This window comes from Pezoporus flaviventris, unplaced genomic scaffold, assembly GCF_033815535.1.
Source record: "Pezoporus flaviventris isolate CSIRO_AGI_PZ_B2104156 unplaced genomic scaffold, CSIRO_AGI_Pfla_v1 ptg000083l, whole genome shotgun sequence".
NCBI classification, from domain to species: domain Eukaryota; kingdom Metazoa; phylum Chordata; class Aves; order Psittaciformes; family Psittacidae; genus Pezoporus; species Pezoporus flaviventris.
In genome coordinates, this window is record NW_026892631.1 from 13870686 (window position 1) to 13894013 (window position 23328).

General features: G+C 45.0%; 2 protein-coding genes across 2 annotated transcripts in view; both read left to right on the plus strand.

The window, feature by feature from the left end:
- The window catches only part of INTS7 (integrator complex subunit 7), a 45666-nt gene extending 29191 nt beyond the window's left edge, over window positions 1-16475 (plus strand). The window contains exons 20-21 of the transcript XR_009747243.1: window positions 305-550; window positions 16378-16475. The gene's annotated coding sequence lies outside the window, so the exon portion shown is untranslated. The remainder of the gene's footprint in view (window positions 1-304; window positions 551-16377) is intronic.
- Window positions 16476-16962: 487 nt separating this feature from the next.
- The window catches only part of LPGAT1 (lysophosphatidylglycerol acyltransferase 1), a 56696-nt gene continuing 50330 nt past the window's right edge, over window positions 16963-23328 (plus strand). The window contains exon 1 of the mRNA XM_061475455.1: window positions 16963-17200. Within this exon, the coding sequence (XP_061331439.1) occupies window positions 16963-17200 (238 nt within the window). The remainder of the gene's footprint in view (window positions 17201-23328) is intronic.

Sequence of the window (23328 nt, forward strand, 5' to 3'; positions counted from 1 at the left end):
TGGCAGGGTGCGGTGCTGCTGATACGGCTCTTTTGGCAGCTTGCTCCTGCCTTTGTCTTTGCTCTTTGCATCAGATCACGAGTTTATCCAGGTAAAAGTTTCATTTTTAGGGTGTTGTTTCAGCTGAATCAGCAGGCTTGGCTTGGCTGACTGCAGCAACTTCACAGAGCCAGCACAAGGAAGGTGTGGGGGAAGACGTGTGGTGTATCCTGAAAGTAATGATCAACTGATGGACTGACTGAGCACGCATCTGTGGTGAATCTCTATTTAACGCAAGTCTAAAGGGAATAATCTGTTCACACAGGTCTGACCTGTAGCATTTCTGCATGGCCAGTTTGAGAGGGCAGAGATCACTGCAGCAGTGACCAGCCTTCCCATCTGCTGTGAGGCGCCACCACGAGTGAGGCAGCGGAAGGGGAGGAATGCCCTTGTGGAGCAGGGGATGAGACCAAGCCTGCAGTGAGTTGTCAGTCTTTGCTCTGGAGTGCGTGAGGTGTCCTTGAATGTGCCCCGATTCGCCAGCAGCGCATATGGGCAGCAGCTAAGAGCAGTGAGTGGTGACAGCCATCTGACTTGCCTGCTTTTACTAAGTCCTAAAGTATGCAAATGTCAAGGTTCTGATTTGATGTTACTTTGTAGTTACGCTGGTGGTATTCCTACGTGAACACTTGGAAAGTTTGGCCAAAGCCAGGCTTTTGTCACTTGAGCTTAAGTCCACTGGCACTATTTTTGTAGGTGTGTGTTTGCAGAAACTGGTCTATGCAAATGACAACGTTCAAACTAGGCAGTTGCGCACTGAGTGAAGCAACAATGTGGATGGGGACCTCTTGGAGCTAGTCCCCCACTTCAGGCAGATAGGAAATTCCAGGTGTTGTAGTAATCCACAGGAAATGGTGTCTTACCTCTTCGGGCCTCTTTCCCTCATTTCATGAGGCAGGACCAAAAGCTATTGTAATAAATTATACTAATTACAGTTAGTAAAGCCATCACTCTGACACGTTTTTCCTCAAGCAGCATGAACTGATCCTGCCTGCAGCGTGTAAACTCTGACAGTTGATTTCCTTTGTGTCTCCGTCACCAAAAAAGAATGGATGTGCATTTTCGTCCTTGCAGAGGAACATTTACCTGACAGTCTTCATGTCCTGTGAGAGAGATGCAAAGCCTTGCCTTGTTTTTTTTTTGCCTGCTGCAAGCATTTGCATGTTTGTGTGGACAAAGTCTTTGTGAGTTGGGTAGGCATTTCTAAGCATCCCACATGATAAGTCCCCTGCAGAGATTTGTGTTTTGTTAGCATGGGTACACTAGGGGAAGAACAAAAAGAGACTCTGATTTTTATTTCTGGGGGTGGAGTTTAGTTGTCTTCCTATTTTTGGCCTGACCTTCAGAAAAGCACCCAGTTCATCTGTGTTGTTTTTCCCATTGAAACAAAAAAAAAAACCACAAAACAAACCCAAATCCTAATTCCTCATGATTTGCTGTTTTAGTAATTCATCGGTCTTATGTAGGTACCAAATACTGTTCTGCTGGTTTGCGAAGGGATGTTTTCCTTTTTGTATAGGAAAAAGGAGCTCCCATGACTACTGAAGAGTGTTGCAATACCTACAGTAGTCCAGCCTGGCAAGATAACGAAACCAGTGCAGAACCTGCACAGCAGTAATGCCTTTGAGCAAAGCTATTTCAAGATGCCATGGTGATGAATCAGTCTTTCCCCCAGCCCCCTTTGCTTCTTGAAAGAAACACTAAACCCCGTGTTGCAGCCAGGGTACTCGTGTACAGCTCTGTCATTTAATGATATGAGTGTACGAAATGGCAGATGGGAACGTTGATGATTCACTGAATGTATTTATGTATAGGTGTAAACGGTACCTCACCAGAAAAACAGCTTCCCAAGAGGGATATGGGAGCTTAACATTTGTTTTCAGTGAAGCCCATTCTGTAATACAAACGCAGTGAGCTCCTGCTGTGACAAGACAGATGGGAAAGGTGATGCCTGCCTCACCACCTGAAATGTGCCTTTCTGCTTCTCTTGGGGTTTGTGCTGTCCAGGCACTGCCCTTTTCATCGTGGTTAATGACAGCAGTTCCATGCTAATAATCTATTACCAAATCAGCCACTCTTTACCTGTGGTACAATGTACTTCTGACTTTTGAGTTCTCACCTGCATGTGACCACGTGCCTTCTGCTGGCAGAGCTGGGAATATTTGACATGGAAAGCTGCTGGGTGCTTGGCACCCTCTTCCTGTTTAAATCTTTGACTGCTTCCAGCAGCTTCATCCAAGACAGCCCAGGGGCAAGTTGGCATTGGCCACTCTGCTGTGCAATCTGAATGCATCTTAAAAGTGCAGTTTTAGATCTCTTCAGCTTTTACTTTGAGCTGCTTCTCCACAGTCACGATAGCCGTAAGTTATGTTTTGGATAATCTTATTCCTTATTTTTAGTACTCGACTCTGGGAAGTGTGGCTTAAAAAAAGGATACATTAAAAGGAAAAAGCAAGAACCAAATGTTCAGTAAAATCTGTCCTCCTGACAGTATTGTTAGACAATTCAGTTAGCTTTGATTTGGCCTTCAGATGTCCACTCTTGCTGGGTTGTGCCTGATGTACTTGGCCATTGAAGGAGTAAAGGAGCAGCAGAGTAGGACCTTCATGGAAGTTTTCCAAGGCAAGTGTCTTCCACTGATACCTGTAGGAAAGGCAGTGTGGGCAGGGGGTGGGGAGCACTTGTGTGAGCCTTGCCAGTTGCCAAAAGTTGGCTGCAAGTTTGCTGTTTCCAAATGTTACCACTTTAATTATCACCCAGGTTATTTCCTCATCTCTCCCTTTTGGGAGAGAAGAAACTCAAACATCCTCTGTGCTCGCAGAAATGCTTGCAGCTAATAAAGTTGTATCTTCAGTAAATGAGGGGTTTGGAATATTGAGATGAACTGGGAAGAAAAACATGACTCGTTTTGTCTTTTACCTTCAAGGAAAGATTCTGAGCAGTTTCTAAGGAAGCTGGAGCCCAGGTTACGCAGAGCACTTGAGCTGTTTGAGCAGTGATTCATGTGTACCTGTTCTTAGTACTAGTTGCAGTGTGGTAATGAAACACTGATGGCTGAAATGACAGCCCAGAGGTGGAAGTGGTCTTGTCTCACGAGAGGAGCAATCTATAGCTGTGATGGGGTTATTTGACAGTTCACAGGAATCACGTTTCTGAACAGAATGCAGACTGAAGTTTCCTTCAGTGTAGGATGAATGCTGTAGTAGGGCTGACCCAGGGCCCAGGATCTCTGCTATAGTTTTGCATTGGACCTCTCTTAAAAGGAGGTACATAATTCATGCTCAGCAGGAGCAGTCAAGCCCATGACTCATTTGTGCCACTCTGAAATATTAAAACTGCCAGGCCACTTCAATTACAAACCTGGCAGGACATAACCTGATACAGTGAAATACCTACCCGTTACCCAGGCAACGCAAAGAATCCAGTCACTGCAAAGAATGCTCCCTGTGATTAATGATGGCATTATTGAGATTGTTTCTGGAATTCTTTTGACTACCCAGGAGCAGGAAGAGCTACAGCTGAGTGGGCATTCCACTTACTCGAGAAGTAGGAGAGTTTTCCACCTTTTCCTCAAGGATTTAAGTCTTTCTTTGTGCCTGTGTAAGCACCTGCGACTCTGAAGGGGGGTGGGAGATAAGAGAAACTGGACACATGTATGTTTCTGTAGTAGCGAAGATTAAAGGTGAACTCTAAAACAGAATCTGGGAAGGATCTTGAGGTACCTGAACTGGGGGGGGGGGATGTGAACAGTGCATTTCATCAGTGCAGTAAAACAGCGTATGTTGTGCTGCAACTTTACTGATTACCCACAAATCCTAAGTGTACTCCATCAAGTCTAATCTAACAGGATTGGTACTTCTGAATTGCTAAAACTCAGATCTTGTTCACAAGCATCCTTTTTAATCTAGCTGGTAGCAACAGCTAGACCTTACATGCTCCTGTGCTTGTGTGTGACTTGGTTTGTTAATGGCCAGTCCAGTAGCATTGTACCCCAAATCCAAATGTTAGGGGTTTGCATTTATGTAGCAGCTCTGTTGAACTCTGTTTGCAGACCAAGCATGTACTTAGGAGTGGACTTAGCCTGGAACTGAATACATGCAAATGGCTCTGTGTTAGCCTGGACTGAACAATCTGAGCATTCCAGCTTGTGTTTCCCTGAAATGAAGTCACTGACTCGAGCAGTCAGGTTAAACAGAAGTTCTTTGGTGTATGTATATTACCTGGGTTCACATGAATTCACCCAGTAATTCATACTGTTTATCTTGCATGCCAGAAAGATGTCAATGGGCATACACTTGTGTACACAGTGATGACCTTTGTAGAAACCCAGCAGGGTTTTTATAACAGTTCCACTGAAATTCCGTGTCAGCCACATCAGCTGGTACAGGCTTGGTAGGATCCCAGCAATACGGCTCCCAGGATGAACAAGGGCACAGAGACCGAGGAAGAGCTGGTGAATTAAGTAGAAGTTCTACTGAAAAGCAGTGGTAATATGTGAAAACACAGGTTTTTCAACTAAATTAGCAAATAAATATGTTTTTCTGTGACACTCGACTCTGTCCTATTGGAACAGAACATTAATCCATTTTGTTCTGTAAGGATATTTAATTTGTCATCTGTTCGTAAAGCTTGTGACCAGAACCAGCATGAGGTTTGGGCAGTTGCAGGTCTCTGGCCTGCAGAATGGCAAGACTCAGGTTGCAAGTTAATGTTTTTATGGCTTTGGTTTGATCATAAGGTCAAGTAGTGGTGTTTTCTAAGGTAAATACTGGTGAAGAATGACTGCTTCTGAAAGCAGGGATTTGCAAATCTTCCTGCAATGGTTTAGGCTTCTCTAGATTGTATTTCTCAGTATATTTGATCAATGTAAGCACTTGATTAACTTTTTACCCTACAGTCTGTTGCCTTTATTCTTCCAGTTCACAAGTGGGTTTTTACTCAATTGTGTCTTCATCCAGCTGCTGTCTTGCATCTTTTGTCCACCTCCCCAAGATATAATCCATAGCTTCATCCCACGCAGCACTGCTTGCAGCCAGTCCTTCCAAATACACCTGTGATTCTTTTTGTCATTCCCTTCAGGTACCGTTGTGCCACTTTGGAATTTGTCAGAGAGAAGGAAGAGTAGAGGGATCTGGGAAATAACATGCATGTGTGTGGTGGGGTAACAGTAAGGATCACCCTTGCTGCTTTACAGTGAGTAACAGCCTCTGCCTGAGCAGGCTGTGTTGGGGCTGTTTTCATTACATTCCATTAGGAAAATTTAATGGCCAGGAGCAAGTGTTAAGGTGTTTGGCACCGCAATGAACAGCAGAGAGCTAAGAGCATTCCCTCACCTGGAATATGAGCCTTTCTGCTATAGACTGGCACACACATGATTTATGCTTGCTTGCAGTCCTAGATAATGCCTCTGCCATGTATGAGAATGGAGCCCATGGAATGTTTTTGTGGCCTCATCCAATGACTGCCATGGTTTTGGTGTTTGGGCTGGTTGGTTGGGGTGTGGGCTGTTTGTTTTTACAGTGTACACCATCCTTAGGGGAGAGATGATCAATAGCTGAGGTATGTAACAACTCCTATAGCACCTTTGCTTGGAGGTGACGTTACCCACGCGCGTGGTAGGGAGTGGAATGTGCAATATAATTTGCATATTCCAAATGACTGGCCTCCACCCCAGCTTGAGATAGCAGTAGCTGATGTGGGGCTAGCAGGTACCGAGCCAGCCTCTGCTTCCACTCCTCCCTGCCTTCAGGAGAAGAAACAGTTTATAGCTGGGCACGGTAGAGCCTCCTGCAGACTCCCATGTCCAAGCCATTGCCCTAGCTGGGATTGTTCCATGCTAAACTGCCAGCTGGTCATCTCAGGCACCAAAATAGTCTGGAATTAAAGTACCCCCCCCCCCCCAGTTTCTCCTGTTTCTTCACCACTCAAGCTGGGGAATCCTTACTACAAGCTGTAATAAATCCAATACAGTTTGTTCTTCAACTGCTGGATGTTGTTTTGTGTTTGTCTTTAGTAGCTTTGCTTTAGTAAGGGTCTACCTCCAGTCATCACTGAGTATTAACAGTGGAGAAGAGGACATGAGGCTGGCTTCAGGAGGCAAGAATCCTCTGGAATACATAAGTACAGAGAAAAGAACATTGAATGGTAGCTTAATGCCTGCGCTGCTGTATCTAGCTATTTCTCCAGCATATTACTGCTTTGATCCTTACTTACAGTTTGCCAGTCGACACATTTTATGGCGAGATAACATTTTACTTACTTTTTGCATATTGCTCTGACTGGAACTTCTGCTGCTCTGTACATTATTTGCCTAAAAGGTTTGAATTGATATTTTCAGACATGCTGCCATTTAGAAATGTTATCAGAAAGACATGCAATTAGATTTTGACCCCAATTACGTCAGTCCAAAGTTCTCACAGTGGGGTGTGATAAGCAGTTATGGTTCTGCCATACTGAATTTGCTGTGATGGATCATTTTACTACTCAGGATTAACACAAGGCACATCTTGTTTAAGAACCGCTCAGAACCTCAACACATCAGCCTGTTTCCTCTTCTCCCCCTTCCCCTGTCTGACAGCCTTGACAAGCACTAGTGAAGTCAAGCAGAGAGACCTGTTATATCAATAACCAGACTTCATTTATCAACCTCACAACTTCATTTCACTACTCTTTTTTAACCCTCAAGGATGGGGATGCATCCCCACCTGAACAACATGGGGAGTACCTGCAGCATACTTAACCCTAGGGCACTATGTCCTACTCGAATACGCTGTCAGAGCAGGTTGTGCTCTTCAGTCTCCTCTTGCTCTGGGCTCTTTTGGCCCCAGCTTCCATTGGAAGCCTGAAGGTTATAGAGTGCTAAGAGGTGAAATCTGGGACCTTGGTGAAACTGCATTTCAGGCACTAGGTCAACCACAGCCTGGGCCAAGTGGGCTTGACAAGGGTTCATGTGTGTCCAAAGGAACTCAGTGGAACTGGGACTACTTGAGGGCAGAGTATTCTTATCAAGGGACAAGGGATAATAGTTTAGTAGATGTTTGAAGGGCCTTTTTCTTTTCCCCTTGCATCACTTTTGTGTAATAAAGGGACCTTCTCTTGTGGTTTTATATTCTTTAATATTTTTTTCCCCTAAAGACACAGTAGATTAATAAATCTAAGCAAAAAGTAGCCTTAAAGTTATGTCTTTATAATTTTGAAACCTTAGGTTTGTTTTCCTCTCCCTTTTTTGTTATGAGACTTAGGCTGAGCAAATCAAGCTGTGTAATCCCTTGTGGTCTGGCTGGATTCATCCACACCATTAGGATTGCTTTTCTTAGCCACAGTTAACAATGGAATAATGGCTTTCATAACATTTTATTAAGTTGAAATGCATCAATAGCACTAATGATAAACAATTGTGGTATTTTAGGAAGAACAATTTCCAGCACTCGCTGCACTTGCCAAGCTGTGGAGCTTTTGGGCAGCACTTGACTCTGTGGCATGAAAACATGGAATATATGTCCTTTACAAACGTGTTTTTGCTATGGCACAGACTTAAGGAAACTGGTCTTGGATGTCTGTGGTAAGCAGTATATAAAAGCATTACTTTGATCTCACTAGATTAAGATTCCTCGTTAACTGATGATGACTGTTGGCTTAGTGCATATTGGGATGAAGTAGCCTAGCTTGGATTTGCTGTGGGGAGGACAAGAGGGGCCTTCCCGTTGATGCCAGTCATACGACATGGCAGTTGTGCAGCCTCCTCCCTTTCTCTCCCTCTGATGCATGTTGGGACTGTTCCTAGCTTGGGAAGATAACCTTAGCTGGAGTTTCACACTTAAGATGCATGAGGGTTTTCTGGGATTCAGCCGTCTCCTACATGTTTAACTCTGAAGGAGAAAACCAGGCTATCTTTTAATGCCTAAGTGATAGTGTTATCTAACTCAGTGGTTACTGTTTAACCAACGCCAACTTTAACTGAACTTCTCCCAAGGAAATGATTAATTGCCATCAACCACAGACACCAATATTCAGCAGGGATACAGCAATAGTGTGCTTGAGCCATGGAACAAGCTGGTAGTGAGACTGCAGAAGATGTGGGTGAATGTGGCTTAAATGCAAATGATGGTGTGACTTCTCCTTTTGGATTTCCCAGAGTTTGTGCTATTTCTTCAGTTAGCTTCAGGTTGTGCAAAAACTGCATAACCAGCCTGCAGCATGGACATATTTATTATCATTGCCTTCTTTTGGTAACCCAGTTAAAGAGAGTCTTGAGGAGGCTAAGAAGAATTGCAAAGCTGTGTTTGGCATCATAAACCAAGGAGGCTGTATGCTGTGCTAAACTGGGGGGAAGGAAGATGAAGCATTTTTTGGATAGACCCAAGTCCTGGTCAAACTTCAGTGAATATTGTATTTATTTTACAATACCTACTTCCTAGAAATGCCCAGTGGACCTTGGCTCAGACCTGATCAGTTTGTCCCCAGTTCTTCAGTCAACTCAACTGGGATGGATCTTTGTACTTTGCACAGTGCTGTCTGAAGTTGCCGGAATTCAGCACATGGACAAACAGACTCCCCCACAAAGGTGGCTTTCGTTGTTACATTGGACTCTTTACTTTCTTTTTCAGCTAGAAAAACTACTGCTTTTCTGAAATATCAGTATTAATTTTAGCTTGTACTGATATAAAATCCAACAAGCATAAGAATGATCAAGTAGTCTGAATACCTCTTCAATTTTGTAACGAGCTATTCACTGTGAATTTGAGTGTGAGAAACATACTAGTCAGGGATAAGTATTTATTTAGTTCTCTTGTATTTGTGGTTTGATCTACAAACACCAGCTGGACCTTGGTAAGAGTTTACCAAAATCCAAGTCAGTCCCTCTGGTAACAGTTGACTTGAAATGAACTTGAACAAGCTTGAAGAAAACAGGAGCTTCACAGAATGTGGTCTTTATGGTCAGGAGCGTGCAGTGTAGTGCTTAATTTGCCACTAGAGATGGAGAAGAATATTAGGGATTAATTCAGCGGAGTCAAGTCCTCATTTTTACTACATTCCTTTTTTAAAATGGCTAATCACAAACCAGTGTGATAGCTGAAAGTGTTAGGAGTCCCATCTGCCTAAAGACAGATTGACTTAATCTTTGTGCTTGTATCATGCTTCCATATGCAAACTTTATGGGCTTACAAAAATCTTGCAAAGCACATGCTTGTATGTAATCGGCATATCATCATTGCCTGAAGTAATATGAATCTATAGATATGATTGAAGTAAATCAATGTCACAGATAAAAGAACCAAGCTAGCACAGAGGTTAAATGTTCAGTAAGTAGCTGGAGTGGCTCTAGAGCTTCTTTCTTTAAAACCAAACAAAACCCAAACATGGCCCAGACAAACCACAAGCAAACCCTCAGCTCAAACTTCCCTTGGTGCCAGGCGTATCACTGGGTGAAGAACACCCATGTAACTGAGATGAGAACCCAGCTTTGTTGTGCTCTACTTAAGCCTCCAATTGATAGGCACACACACAGTATAGCCCATTACACTGCAGTAACAAATGAAAGCCTTCCTTGCTTGCTGACCGTCTGGTTGCATTGTGGTGTTATCTGTTATCCATCTTTAATAACTAGTCTCTGTTGAAGTCTTTAGTTTTAATGAGAAATGAAACACCTCAGAACACCTGAATTATTCAGCTCACAGTTACAGGCAGTGGTACTTGAAAATATGGTGTGGTCTGACATGGCATTGTAATACAGGAACAACGGGGGGGTGGGGGCTGTCCTGTTAGGAGATGTATATGTTAAGTTCCTGCAATGTTGAGGGTCAGATCAAAATGTGTATTTTGTTAAAATGAACAAAAAGTCACAAATCTGAGACTCAAGGCATCGTCCCTCTGTGATTACTACTAAGTTCTTGCTAATCTTACACCCTTATAGAAACTGTAGCCAGAAAAGGGAACTTCAGGGGAGCTTCTGCATCTTTAAGGAGACTGAAATGTATTTTGAGGGATTTAGCTGTTTAAAACCTAACTTTTGTTTTTGAGAGCTAACCTCTCTTGTGTCTGAAGGCGATCCTGATTTGGACAACTCTGAAATAGCTTACAAGTCATCTTACTGGATCTGCATACGAGTTATAGGACATGGAGCTGCAACAACAGGGCTTATATGGAGCTGCAACAGGAGGGCTTATATTCCCAATATGTTAGACCAAAAGGAGCCAAAAGGATTATACAGATGATGTATACATTTTATGTAAAGCAGATTGAGATGGAAAATCCAAGAGTGGCATTGTTGTGAAGGCTAACGTGCTCTGCCTAAGTGGAAAATGATGATATTTGCATATAGCTGGTAGAGGAAGGGGAGAGATGGTTACATCTGCCTCACCTTCTGCTAGTTGTGACTAAGTGGCATATAGTTCAAATGTGATGTATTCTGCTTTTTCACCTTCCTTACAAACAGTAAGGTCATGAAGAAAGCTGATTGTGCTGTTCTTATCTAGGACAGAAATTCCTTGATCTGGTCTTGCTCTGCTATAGGAAAATTACAGATACTGGTTATCGCACTGCTTTTGTGCTACAAGGGAAAATAAATGTGTCAAAAGTAGTTAAGAAAAGCCCCAACGTTGACAAATCATAAATAAGAGAGTACTTACTTTCGTAACATACTCTACTTGAAAAAGTTTACAAACTATCACTTTATATGTGTCCCTACCCAGCAAATCTATTTTGACACTGCCTTGGCCTCAGGAAGCCACTGGAAAACACATGATAAATAAGAATTAGGTATCAAATAGGGTAAAAATGCATTGCTGTAGAGAGCACCCAACTATTTTTGGCTCAAAAATCATGTAGAATTTAGTGTTCGCAAACTCTCAATTACATGTGTTAGTGGTGGCCTTGATGATCTTGAAGGTCTTTTCTAAGCTGTTTTGATTCTATGAGTCTATGTTTGCCAGTTAAATTGAGCAGCAGTGATCCAACAGTTAAGCTCAATGTGAAGTACCAGAGCAGGAGAGTGCAGATTTCTCCCTGTTCAAAGATCCATTTTGCAGTAGGATTTACTTAGATGGAGTGACAGGGCCATAGTTAGACTCAGCATTAGATGTGAGTGGTCTTCTCTCTTCCCCAGCATCACACTTGATAATGTGCACTTGTACTGACGTAGCGTAGCTGTGTCTTCCATGTCATCTGGCCTCCTGGGCTGTGGCTCGCCTTCCTTTGTTTTGCTGAAACCCGGGAAATGTTCTTTGCCACGTCCTCCCAGGATGAAAAATGGCCCTAAAACAACTCAAGGCCTTAACCTTGCACCCTGCAGTCTTGTCAGAACTAACTATGTCTGATACCTGCTGTCAGCTCAAGCTGGTAGAGCAGGGGGAAGTATGCGTTTATTTTTGGTCCCACTGGTGACCCATTTTCTCTGAGGCCTGTAACTTTTAATGTGAATAAAACTTAGGTTCTGATCCAAGAACTTAAAATCTTAAGAGAAAGTGAGTACGAATGACGACTCTCTATGCTAGAACCCTAGGAACTGGCAAGGCTGACTTGTCTGCAGCTGGCTCATCTTGGTGAGGGATACTGCGTATGGCTCTGGAGAGGGGGGCAAGTGAAGGGAGCTGAGCTCTGTGTCAGGACAGTTAAAGCCTTTTTTACATAAATACAGGAATGCAGCAAGGACTGAAGCCAGTGGCACATTTTACTTCCATTTTCATGTTACCCTGAAGTGTCCTTAAAGGAACTAGGATGCAAACAAAAGCATCTTTGACCGGAAGGTCAAATAGTCTGGTAAGTTACTTCCCAGAGAAAAATCGGAAAATGGCCCAGGATTTGCATTCTGTGTGGGATACATAGATGTGAGTCTTCAAAAGAAACTCCTCTATTTGAGAGATTACTGAAAGTAAAGTTTTAAGAAGTGTGGTCTGCTGGTGGATGAGTAAGAGAGGATGCAGGAGCAGCTTGGCACTGAAGATTAAAGGACGTTAACAAGCATGTTTCCTGTGTTTCTCCAGAGGTACAGCTGGTAGAGATGGAGTGACCGATTCCATCCTTTATAGCGAAGAACTTACTTGGAGAATAGAGGGGATTTTGCCTCTCATATGGAGGATGTAACGGAAGCTACTGTTAGAGCATATCTGGAAGGATTAACTTGTTACGAAAATGAATGCAGTGTTTAATGTTCTCAAGACAGCAGTGCAAAAATCCTCCACACCAGGGTATCTGACACTCTGTAAAGCAGCTCAGAATTGGAGGTTAAAAATGATTGGGTTTACAGGCCCACAACTTGCTCCCTTTTTTTTTTTTGTAAATGCCCCATCCTTGGCAGTGTTCAAAGCCAGGCTGGACAAAGCCTTGGGGGGCATGATCTAGTGTGAGGCATCCCTGCCCATGGCAGGGGGTTGAAACTGGACGATCTTAAGGTCCTTTCCAACCCTAACCATTCTGTGATTCTTTTCTTTCTTTATTGCAGCCTGTAGAAAACACAGTTGTTAGGTTCTTCTTGGTGCTTCTTTAACCTGTTCTTTTTCCAAATCTAATGCTAACAATTCACTTGCGATGCTTTCCCGATTTATGGTCCCTTGAGTATATGCCCTGATTCATGTTATACATCTTCCAGCAGCCTGTGCTCTGCACATGCTCCCATCTTTGTAGTTCCTCATGGCAGTTTGTCTGCTTACATCTTTTCTTTCTGAGAGGTTAGCAACAGTAGTTTGTTTTCTGCTCTCCAGAATATCTGAGATTTCTCAGGCTATTTTCTTGTCTCTATTTTCTGCATGACAAGCCTTTATGGTTTTTTAAAGGTACTTCTGGTTTTGGTGTCATCAGCACATGATGTATCTTCCTAATCCTTTTTCTTTTCTCTGACCATATGGCATCCGTGACTTCAGTTTGCTACAAGGAAAGCAAGCAGAGAGAACTGACTGAATCTGTCAGGACGAATGAGCAGCTTTTTACTTTCCAGTCTTTGCCCCAGACAGAGGTTCAAAAGCCTTCCAAAACTTGCTGTTTCTGAATTCCAGAAACAAAGCTCTCAGTTGGTTTGGTGTTTACAGCTTTGGACCTGGATTTCATTATGGTTATCCATGCCTCTGTGACTTGTGCACTACTTGAATGCCTGCAGTGCATTCCTGCCTCGCAGCTATGCTCGCAGGCTGCTCTAATGCTGCAGCACAGTCGGAATGCACATACCTGCCACTGTGAACTGGTACCGTATGAGAATGCCAGTCGCTCATCCTGTCTTGAAGTGTGCCCAGTGACACAACCCAAGATCTTCTGAAGTCTCTCAAGGGGTTTACGACCAAAACGTGGCTTGAATCTTGCAGCCAGATCCAGGGATCAAATCCAGCCTGTGTGAGTTAAGAATCTTCCAGACTGTGCAGCTCCCTTGCAGCAAACTGTGTGCTGTTCAGCATAGCTTTTTAAAGTAACTGAATGTAACACGTGTGTTTGTTTATGACTCTGTTACATCCCCACCTCAGTAATAGCATGTTTTTCCTTCTTACAGGCAGGAATAACCTTATTTTCCTGTGGTTTTGGTTGTGGGTTTTTTTTGGAGGTGAGTGGGAGAATTCCTCTCCAGAATTTAATTCTCTGCTCCAGCAACCCTTGACTTCAGTCAATCACCTGACACTACAATGGTAGCAGTATCTGTATCTGCCAGTTAATAAGCACATTAAAATGTATTTGTACAATGATCAGTAGTGACATCCCTGTTAGTATTTAGGTGACGCTGAGAAGACATAGGTACAGGGGGGTATTCCATCAAAAAACATGTAAACTTCAAAGAAATGCTTAAAAGGGGCCACAAGTTGAGAGTTTATTAATCTTTTGCCTGTTTTGCATTTCTAATAGTAAAATGACAAATGGTATACAGAGAAAGCTTATAAAGTTCAGAGATTGGGAGGAATTGCTTCCAGAAATGAGAAACACTTTTTATTCTTAAGTCAAAACCAAGACCCAGTTGTGAAACTTCTGAGCTTCAGCGTTATTGACCAAATGAAACAAGTTTCTACTGCTTAGTTGCTTCCTTCTTTTTGTTTGCAGTAATGGCACATATACATGTGTGTTACTTTATACTAGAGAGGATCCCTCAGAGCCTCGGGCTGGATGACAGACAGCAGGCCTCTGAAGATCCATGAGGGGTATTTCATTGTACACACTTCCACAACTTGGGTTGTCCATGGAAAGGCCAGGAAATGAGGAAGAGGGGTGGGTCTTTCCTAGGAGCTCATTCAGCAAACACTAAACCACAGCTTCCTAAGCTTTACGGCAGTCACTGTGACAAAGAATGCTTTGTAGTGCCTGCTTCCCCACGTGCAGTCCCTTTCTGCAGTATAAATTGCCTAATTCATCAGTTATCTGATGTAATTTCTGCTGTCCCTCAGTTTGATGCATCAGACTTGAGAACGTTACTCCAAATTGTACAGTGTGTGAATATAATTAAGATAACAAATTATACAAAAATTTATTATAATTCATGGTTTTCATCTTGGAATCATTAAAAAAAGGCTTTTTTTTTTTTTTTGCTGTTGGATTGTTAAAGTGAAAATGTAACTTCAATTATGGCCTAAAAATTATCCTTTCTCTACCTGAGGATGCTGGAGCAAAGTTCTGCTGCGAGTAAGTTCAAGGGTATGCCCAGAGTTGTTTGCATAAGATAAAAGATACCCACCCGAGGCTTACTGAAGCTGGTAGTACTTCAGAACAACTCAAGCTGACTTCATAGTGATTAGAGTGCAACTGTCAGATTTAACCTAGTAATGAAAACAACATAGAAAACCACCCAGACTTGGAAACACTTAGGCAAGATGCATTCTTTCTGTGCAGGAGGTCAGCAGTTTTGTTTTGTTTTGCTCAAATAGAACATGAGGGCATTATTTGGTTGTTTGCATCTTTTTAGAGTCTCAAATGAAATTTATCTGCAGTAACAACTTTCTTTGCTGCCTAGAATGGAGGTTTGGATTTAGTTTAGTTGATGGTACAAGGCGTCTCTAAAGCCTCATTGTCTAGGAAACAGTGGGCTAGCTCTACGCATGGTGGTGTTTGTATGTGAAAGCGATACGGTTTTCAGGCTGAAGTATTGCCATCTGAAAACTCTCTCCTTTTTCAGCACAAAAGACCTTCTGGCATGTCTCCTTCTTAAGGTGTAGGGGTTTTCACCTGCTTCTATTCCTTAAGAACCCAAACAGAGCTAAAATCACTTGCCATTCTGCCCAGCTGTAGGTATTGGAAGAGTTGAAGTAAGCCGAGGAAACAGGGCTGGGTCAGACAGAAGAGGGCTGAAGGAGTTCTGACAGTGCTCTTCCAAGGCCTGTACAGGGGTTATGGGGGTGACTTGTGTCAGGCAGGCACGGGGGTTATGGGGGTGACTTGTGTCAGGCAGGCACAGTGGAAAGGCAACAGCATCACCACAAGGGACGATTTACTTACACAGAACCCTGCTTGCTGGGGTTTGTGGGGTGCAGGTTCTCGGGAGGGGGCTGCGAGTCTGACTCCTCGGCTGCTGCTGGGCCCGAGTTAACTGTCGCTGGAAGCAGATGATGGGGTTTGTGGCTGCAGGAGAGGGAAGGAAGAAAGCCCTAAGTTATCTATAAAAAGCACGTGGAAGGGACGCACACCCCCAGGGACAAAACGCGTTGTTGCGCTCTGGGCCAGAACGGTCTTTCTGGGGAACCCTGTGCCCAGCTTTAACCAAGCAGCGGCCAAGGGGGATCAAAGCAGTAGGTCGCCAAGGCGATAGGCGGGGGAGAATGGGGCCGGGCCGCTTCCCGCTCTCGCCCCGCCGGACGGCGGCAGCAGCGCCAGGGGGGAGCCCCGCAGGGGCACCCCCTGCTTCTGCCCCTCCGCGGCGCGGGGCCGCCTCGGGAGACGCCGCCAGGGGCGGCGGGGCCCTCTCGGCGCTGCTGTGTCTGTGTGAGGGGACGGGGGGCGGCGCTCACTGCAGCGCCGGCCCCGCTCCCCGGCGGTGGCGGGAGGGCGGTCACGGCGGACACGCAGCCGGCGGGGGCGGGGAGCGCGGCCCCAGCGGCCGGCATGGAGCGCCGGCGGCCCGCGGCGGGCACTGAGGCGGCGGCGCTGAGGTACGGACCCTGCGCGGGCCGGGCCCTCGCCCCCCGGCAGGTGCAGGGTCCTTCCCCCCCCACCGTCCTTGCGGGGCCGGCGCTTGGCGCGGTGCGGAGCAGGCAGGGAGGGGAAAGGGAAGGGGGTTCCAGGCCCAGCCCCCCCCGGCCGCCGGAGCGGGAGAACTGAGGTGAACCCGCGGTCTGCGCCTGCCCGCCCGGCCCGGCGCTCCCGCCTCCCCGCCCGCCGGCCCCCGCGCTCACGCCGCCCGCCCCCCCCCCCCCCCCCCCCCCCCGTGTCTCTCCGCAGGGAGCCGCAGGGCGAGTAGCGCTGCCGGAGCCGGGCCACGCACCTCCGGGTCCGCCGCCGCCTCCTCCAGGTCCATGAGCCGCCGCCGGCCGGGGCTGCCGCCACCGCCGGACCCAGCTCCCCCAGCCCCGCCGCCCTGCCGGAGGTGAGTTCCCGCCGCCGGGCCCGCTCCCCTCAGCGCTGCCCGCGGGCCCCGGCTCCTGTCAGCTCCTCCGGGGTGGGGTATGAGGTATGAGGCCGCCGGCAGCTCCGTAACGCCAGCGACCTTTTCCGGGGGGGGGGGGGGGAAGATGGAGGCCGGCGGGGACCGCGCGTGTCCCCCTGAGGCGAGCTGCCGACGGGGTTCCCCGGGGCCCGCTGAGGGAAGGGGGGGGGGACGCGGCCGCCGCTGCGGCGCCGGCGGGAGGGTCGAGCCGCGTCCTCCGTGCCCTCCTGCAGCGGGGGCAGCAGCCTCCCTGACCGGTCAGAGGCAGGTCCCGGGGGCGGGCTGGGGTCAGCCGCGCCGCGCCGCGCTCGGACAGCGCTACCTGAGCTTCGTTCTCTCTTTCCCTGCAGGACGGTCCCGCGCCCTCCGCTGTGTAGAGAATGGCCGTGACTCTAGAGCAGGCCCAGCGGGTGGGCTGTGTCTGCCTGAAAGCACTCCTCAGGTTCGCTTTTATGGTCGCCAATAACCTGGTTGCTATTCCGTCCTACGTCTTGTATTTAATTATGCTGCAGCCTCTCCGAGTGTTGGATAGTCAAAGCTTCTGGTATATCGAAGGAGTATTATTTAAGTGGCTTTTAGCTATGGTGGCTTCCTGGGGCTGGTGGGCAGGATATACAGGTAAGAATGTCTTAATAATTTCAAATGTACAAATATAAAGGTGTAAATAAGCGCTGAAGCACAGATGTTGTCGTATGGGGATGTGCAGGGGGTTATCTAAATATAGTGGGTGTGTGGGATGTTTTTCTTCTAGGTTTTTTATATAGATGCATTGTATTTCTGGTTTGAGATGCTGAGGGTACTGAAAGTCTTCGTACAGAAATACTTCTGTTCTTAACGTGTCTCTATTTTAGTGTTACATGAAAAGGTGCATCTCTTCAGAAGAGACTTGACTTGTACTGTGAATGTAGGTGGTAGAGCCAAACTTCTCTTTAAGTCTGTGCATCTCTTAATCGTCTCCACTTGAAACTATCAGGGCACAAGGCTAACAAGTTTGACGTGAAGCTCGTGTCAGAAGGGTAGGTCTTCTATTCCTTGCACTGACTTTGCTGCTGCTTCTTCATAATGTAGGGGAACAAGAGGGAACCTCTTTCGTACAAATAGCGCTGTGCAATGTTTCTCGACTGTATGGCTCTTTGTTTGCTGTTAGCAGAGCTAATTACAGAATCTGTAGGGTTTTTCCCCTCTGCATGCTTGCTTGGCAGTTATTACTGGACTTACCTTTGCTTGTTAGTATTCATAGGCTCATCATGGTGATGGACTGAACTGAAATACTGAGGAAGGCTCTAGTCTTGCCCTCAGATGCACTGATTTTCATCCTGGCTGCTGCACTTCGTGCAAGGAAACAGCCATCGATTCTTTGTACGTGCTTAAACCTTGGAAAGGGGTGGAGGTGAATCCGTTGAGTGCAAAGTATGAACAGCCCTCCTAAAATTCTTTCCCTCTCTTCTGCCCAGGCTGCATCCGCAGGTCTTGCCATGTAAACAAGGAAAAAAAAGGAATGGCAGCATACAGCTCTGGAGTCTGGTCAGACTCCTCATTAGTCAGAAAGTCAGTGTTGATGCACATGGAGCACTCTTTTTGCTAGGCTACAAGAGCTGAAGCGTCTGTGATAATGTGCCTTTTGGTACCCTGTCGTGTGCCTTTCCCAGATGCACAGTGTTTCTGTGGATACTCTAGGTGAGCTTCCAGTTCTTCTTAAGGAGATGATGGCAACAGCAGCAAGCTAGGTACCGGTGTCTCGGGCTAGAACTGTTGCAATGTTGCACTGCTTCAAAATTGCCTTGCTTGGTACAGCTCAAGCTTTCCCAGATAATGCTGTTCTAAAAATCTTTTCCTATGTTTGTATTTGCTCGTCAAAAGAAGTCCACATAGTATTTGCAGTGGCAGGGATACTTTGAAAAGTATGCCTTAAAGCACGAAGGCCTTCCAGAAAGAAGGATTGACTTTCAAGGTATCTTGTGTATTACTGATTGGAAATGGGAAAGTCCATGGGCTTAATGGTGATGTTAAAGTCCTGCAGCATATGACCCTGGGGACTGACTGGGTGTGTTGAACGTGGTAGTTAAAATTCAAGCCATTGTCCCATGACGATATGGTTGTCAATCTTTGAAAGCAGTTTCCTTGGGATAGTTTTACTGCTGCCTGCAGAACTGTGTGGTTTCTTTTGCCTACTGCTTGGAAAGTGGTCTTAGCATGATTTGCATACCTTCTAGAGTCTTCCTGAAGCATTTGTTGATTGGCGTTGCTGATGTACCTTGACAATTGGAAATCATTTGTTTTGCAGTCTTGAAATGTCTTAGTACGTTTTGTTTGAAGTATCATTTACAAACAGCTACACAAGTGTTTGCTGGGATGGTGTATGGGTAAGGAGGCCCTTCTTTTTGCTTTTCCCTATAAAGCATGGCTTTTGTTCTGGGGAGGATTTTAAGCAGACACTTATATGAAGTCAGTTTAAATATATTCTATTTGATATGCAGATGTTAACATGTTTTATACTGAAAGCTACAAAATAGAAAGAATAGCTTGGTTTCTTTTGTCCATTCTTTCTTTACCCTCCTCAGTGCTCAGCACCATATGCAGAACAAGCCTGGAAAGCCTATCTTTATGACTTCAACATACGTAGGCAGAGTAATATATGTATTTGTTTCCAGACTGATAGATTTGTAAAAGACTATCACTAGGTCCCCTCTCTATGGAGTATAACTAAATCAGAACTGATACGCTGCTCCCGTAGAGTTGGTATCTAAGACTTGCAATCATACATCTCGGAGACAGTGCTCCAGAATTATTCCGTGTTCAATTCCAAAAACAAAGTCAAAGACAGACTTCGGTATGTTCCATCTCTGCAAAAGGAAATACAAGATAGTAGGAACGTATGGGTTCATTGAGCAGGTTAAGGCTTTGCACTTTCTTTTAGTAGCAGAGCAGTTGATGAGTCGGATTTCCTCTTCATTTTATTCCGTGATTGAGAGGGTAACCAGCCAAATAAGTTTACTTGTCTTAACGAGAGGTAGTGTTCTGCTTCAGTTGTGTTGAAGGTGTAGTGCAGGTTTTTAACTTATTTACCTTTTCCTCTTCTGAGCTTGGGTCATCTGTTGGGTGAGAAGTGACATAACCGTTTGTAATTAGGGACTTAAACTCAGCCTGCAACGTAGATTCAGGGCAGGCTTTTATTTTTCCCCTGTAACTTTGTGTGTAATGTGTAGGTGAGAACCCAACACCGAATGAAGGAAACCTGGTGAGTGCTACGTTCTCCTTCTGGGCTTTGCTGCTGTTGTGAAATTGTGGGTGAATTTTGTGAATAAAGCTGGAAGAGATGAGAAAAACTCATGAATTAGGTCTGCCCTTCTCCTCTCCATCACCACATAAACGTGTATTTCCGTACTAGGATCCTAGGGGATTTGTTACAGAAATGACATGGTCTGTCTCAGCAGCTCTAATCTGTGCTGTTTGAACGAGGTGTTTCTGTTTGCAGATGCACTTGGTGTTACGTAAAAAGAGTGTATGACTGGATAAGCAAAATAAAGGAGGGAATGGGAAGAGAAATTGCAAAGGATGCTTTCCTTTCCCTGATCTCTTTCTTTGTAAGACGCAAGTATGAGAGGGAACCGGGGTATAATTGGTTGCCTTTGATTTTTAAAGGGCAGGCTATGATCAATATCTGTGTTGTTCTCTTGAAGTCTGTAATGCTTATGAAAAGGAAAACTGAGTGTCTTTTTGTGAAGCATGTTTAGGTAGTCTAGCAACGATATTTTTATATGCTTTCAGAAAGGCCTTCTAACTCTTCTAAGCCTTTTTCTTCTTTTGAAGCTTATTGTGTATTGCTGTCACTGGAGGAGCTGTTCAGTTAGGAACTCGGAACCTGCATAGCAGTGTGATTTGAAAGGCACCTTTAAATCACACTTCGGAATATTTGCCTGCATTTTTTGAAAGATGCGTTCTAAAAAACCCAAACTTGAGAGTGCATGATCCTCTGTTGGCAAATACCTTTCCCCCCTAGGTTACGATTTGTCATTTAACATACAAGTAAACCAGAAACCACAAAACAGTGCAGTAGATGTAATGGCGGGGAGATGGAGCATGTCTGTTTATCTGTGGTAAATATCGGATGACCTTCTGCTCACCTGCAAAGCTAGGTTTAAAACAACAGTCTTCTAGATTAGAACATCTCTGGGCAAGTAACTTGCAGACTAAAGTTTAATATACCTGTATCTAATAAAACTGCTAAGAGTAGGACTGCTAGAGAACAGCTTGCTTTGTGTAAATACACTTAGACAAACTGTCTCAAAGTCTTTTCCTGCTAAGTGCAGAAGTTAACATTAGTGTGGTAGTGTTGAAGTATTGCAACTAAAAGACTCTAGGACGTCGGAGTCATCGGTTAAGTAATGCAGTCCTGGCACTCATGATGTTAATCTGGTGCTTCACCCTGCTCCACACAGCTCAGTGGTGTGTGCCCAGCCTCCACCTCTGGCTGGGGACAGGGAGGACCTGGCAAAGGGGGAATGTCCTCTTGTCTGCAGCAACCATCAGTGTTGTTCTGATGGTCAGAGCACAGGAGGAGAGAAGTGTTCCATGTGGCCAACAGGGCCATGTGTATCTTGGGAAGGGGTTTCCTTGAGAGTTGTGCTCAAGAGTATTTCATGCCCTAGCAGTAAAGAGGACGACTCAACAAAACCACCTGTTTCAGCCTCTTGCCAACGCACACAGTCTTGCAGTAACGTTGGACAGGTTGGTGGGCTGTGGGCTGATGAAAGGAAGAGTAATAACTGTTACCACATGCAGAGTCTTAGTGCTGTGAGTATGCTTACTGGTGTAATGATGCAGCGCCTAATAAACTGAACAAATCCTATGGCTTTGCCTGCTACTGTTCTGTGCCAGCAGGGAAGGTGACATTTAAAGAGTCTGTAGGAATCATCCAGTTTTGTCAAGTGAGGGCAATTTCCCTTTCTTCCTTCTCTGTTATTTAGCAAAGTACACTAAAATTGATACTTGAATTTTTAGTTGTGTCCTCCCTTTGCTCCCCTCAAGTGATTCAACATTATTGGCAGATCTGTATGGATGATTAAGTAGTGACCACTCTGTAACTTTTTCAGCAGTCATACTTCTTTTTTTCCCCTCTAATTTAAAATCATCTTTGTTTCACTGCCTCAGACATCCTTAACTCTTCTGTTCTTCTAAGAGTGTGAATCATATTGTCTTCCAGAGCTCTCAGAGATACAGGTGGAGCTGCTGAGACAACACTTCCTCAGTGCACACAGCTGTGCTGTCTGCACTGCTTCTCATGACAAGTCAGCCCCTCTCCTTGGGTAGGAAGCGCAGCAGAAGCTGGAGAGCAGCAGATGGGATAAATTTGTTGCCCCAAATAAGGCAGGAGGTGTTGTTTCAGATCTCTCTATGCCTCTAACCCTGCCAGTGTTTTCTGCCCTCCTCTGTTCCTACAGTGTGATGTTTAACTGGCAGTATCTTGGTTTTGGGACTGGTCACTATTCTGAGGACTGGACAGGAAGCGGGGTTGGAAACAATTCGTGGTTTTGAGGTCAGGCAGTATGTGAAACGGAGAAACAAAATTGTTCTGGTTTTGTGTTTTCTTCGAACATGCAAAAATACCTGGTGGGACTCAATAGATTTGGATAGCAGCATACCACACAGAACTTCTGGTTTATGCTATGGCTATGTGTTGGGTTTCTAGGTAATCCCTGGCTTCAATGCAGCGTTCTCTGATGTGTATGATTTATGTGTAGTTTATGCAGAGCTCAAGCAAGGATCTCTGAATTTATTTTTTACTGTTTGTGAGAGGAAATTTGTGTGGAATTTGTGAGCTGTCTTGATAAGAAAAGGTCAGAGTTGAATGAACTGGGGCCATTGGAGCTGTTTTGACTATGGCCTGAGAGCAAAGGCTCATTGTGCCTTTGCGTAAGAGGAGGTGAGGAGTACAGTGAACTTGCTGTCAACTTCTTTGTGCAAGTCGTGTCTGTTTGTAGGGAGGGCTATACAGTGACCCTTGTCCTGTTTCTAATAATACATAAAATCACACCAGGAAATTCTCATCTCTCCTTTTTGGAGCAGGAGTTACAGGCTTTACCATACTTCTTTGTAGCTCATGTAGTGTCAGCGACGTGTCAGAAGCAGTAAAGCTTATCTTCCATTTTCTGTTGTTTCATTTAGCTCGTCTTTTGGAATGATCATTTATAGTTATTGAAATGTTCTCTGAATTTTAGTTTTAGGAAGCTGCTGCCTCCTGGCACTAACCTTTGAGTAGAAGCACACACTGCTGGGTTTGTATTAGTGACAGGTTTGTCGTTTGTTGCTATTTAGGTCCTTTAATTTTCACCTCCTCTGGATAATACAGAACCTACTGCAAGCATGCCAAATGTGTTACATCTGCCTGAGAATAGAAAAGATGAAGTTAATGAGGAAAACCTATACAGAAAGGTGTAATATTTACTTTTAAGTCCAGGAATAGCTGTGGGATGTGCTAAGAGCCAAAGGAAGACAAAGTTTAGGGAATTCTGGGTTCTATTCCTGCTTCTGGCTGAGTTTGCTATTTTTAGGATCCCTCCTGGTTCTTCTGGGTCTTTGTTTTTAGTGTATCTACTCACTCTAGTCATCTTTCAGGTTGAGTGCCTGAAAGGATATGACTAAGAATATCTGAGAGATGTGTCTCCATTCCTTTTCTTGGTCTTTTTCTTGACGGTAGGCTTTTAGGAGACAGATGAAATAATTACAGGAAAGCTTTTGTCTGGCTC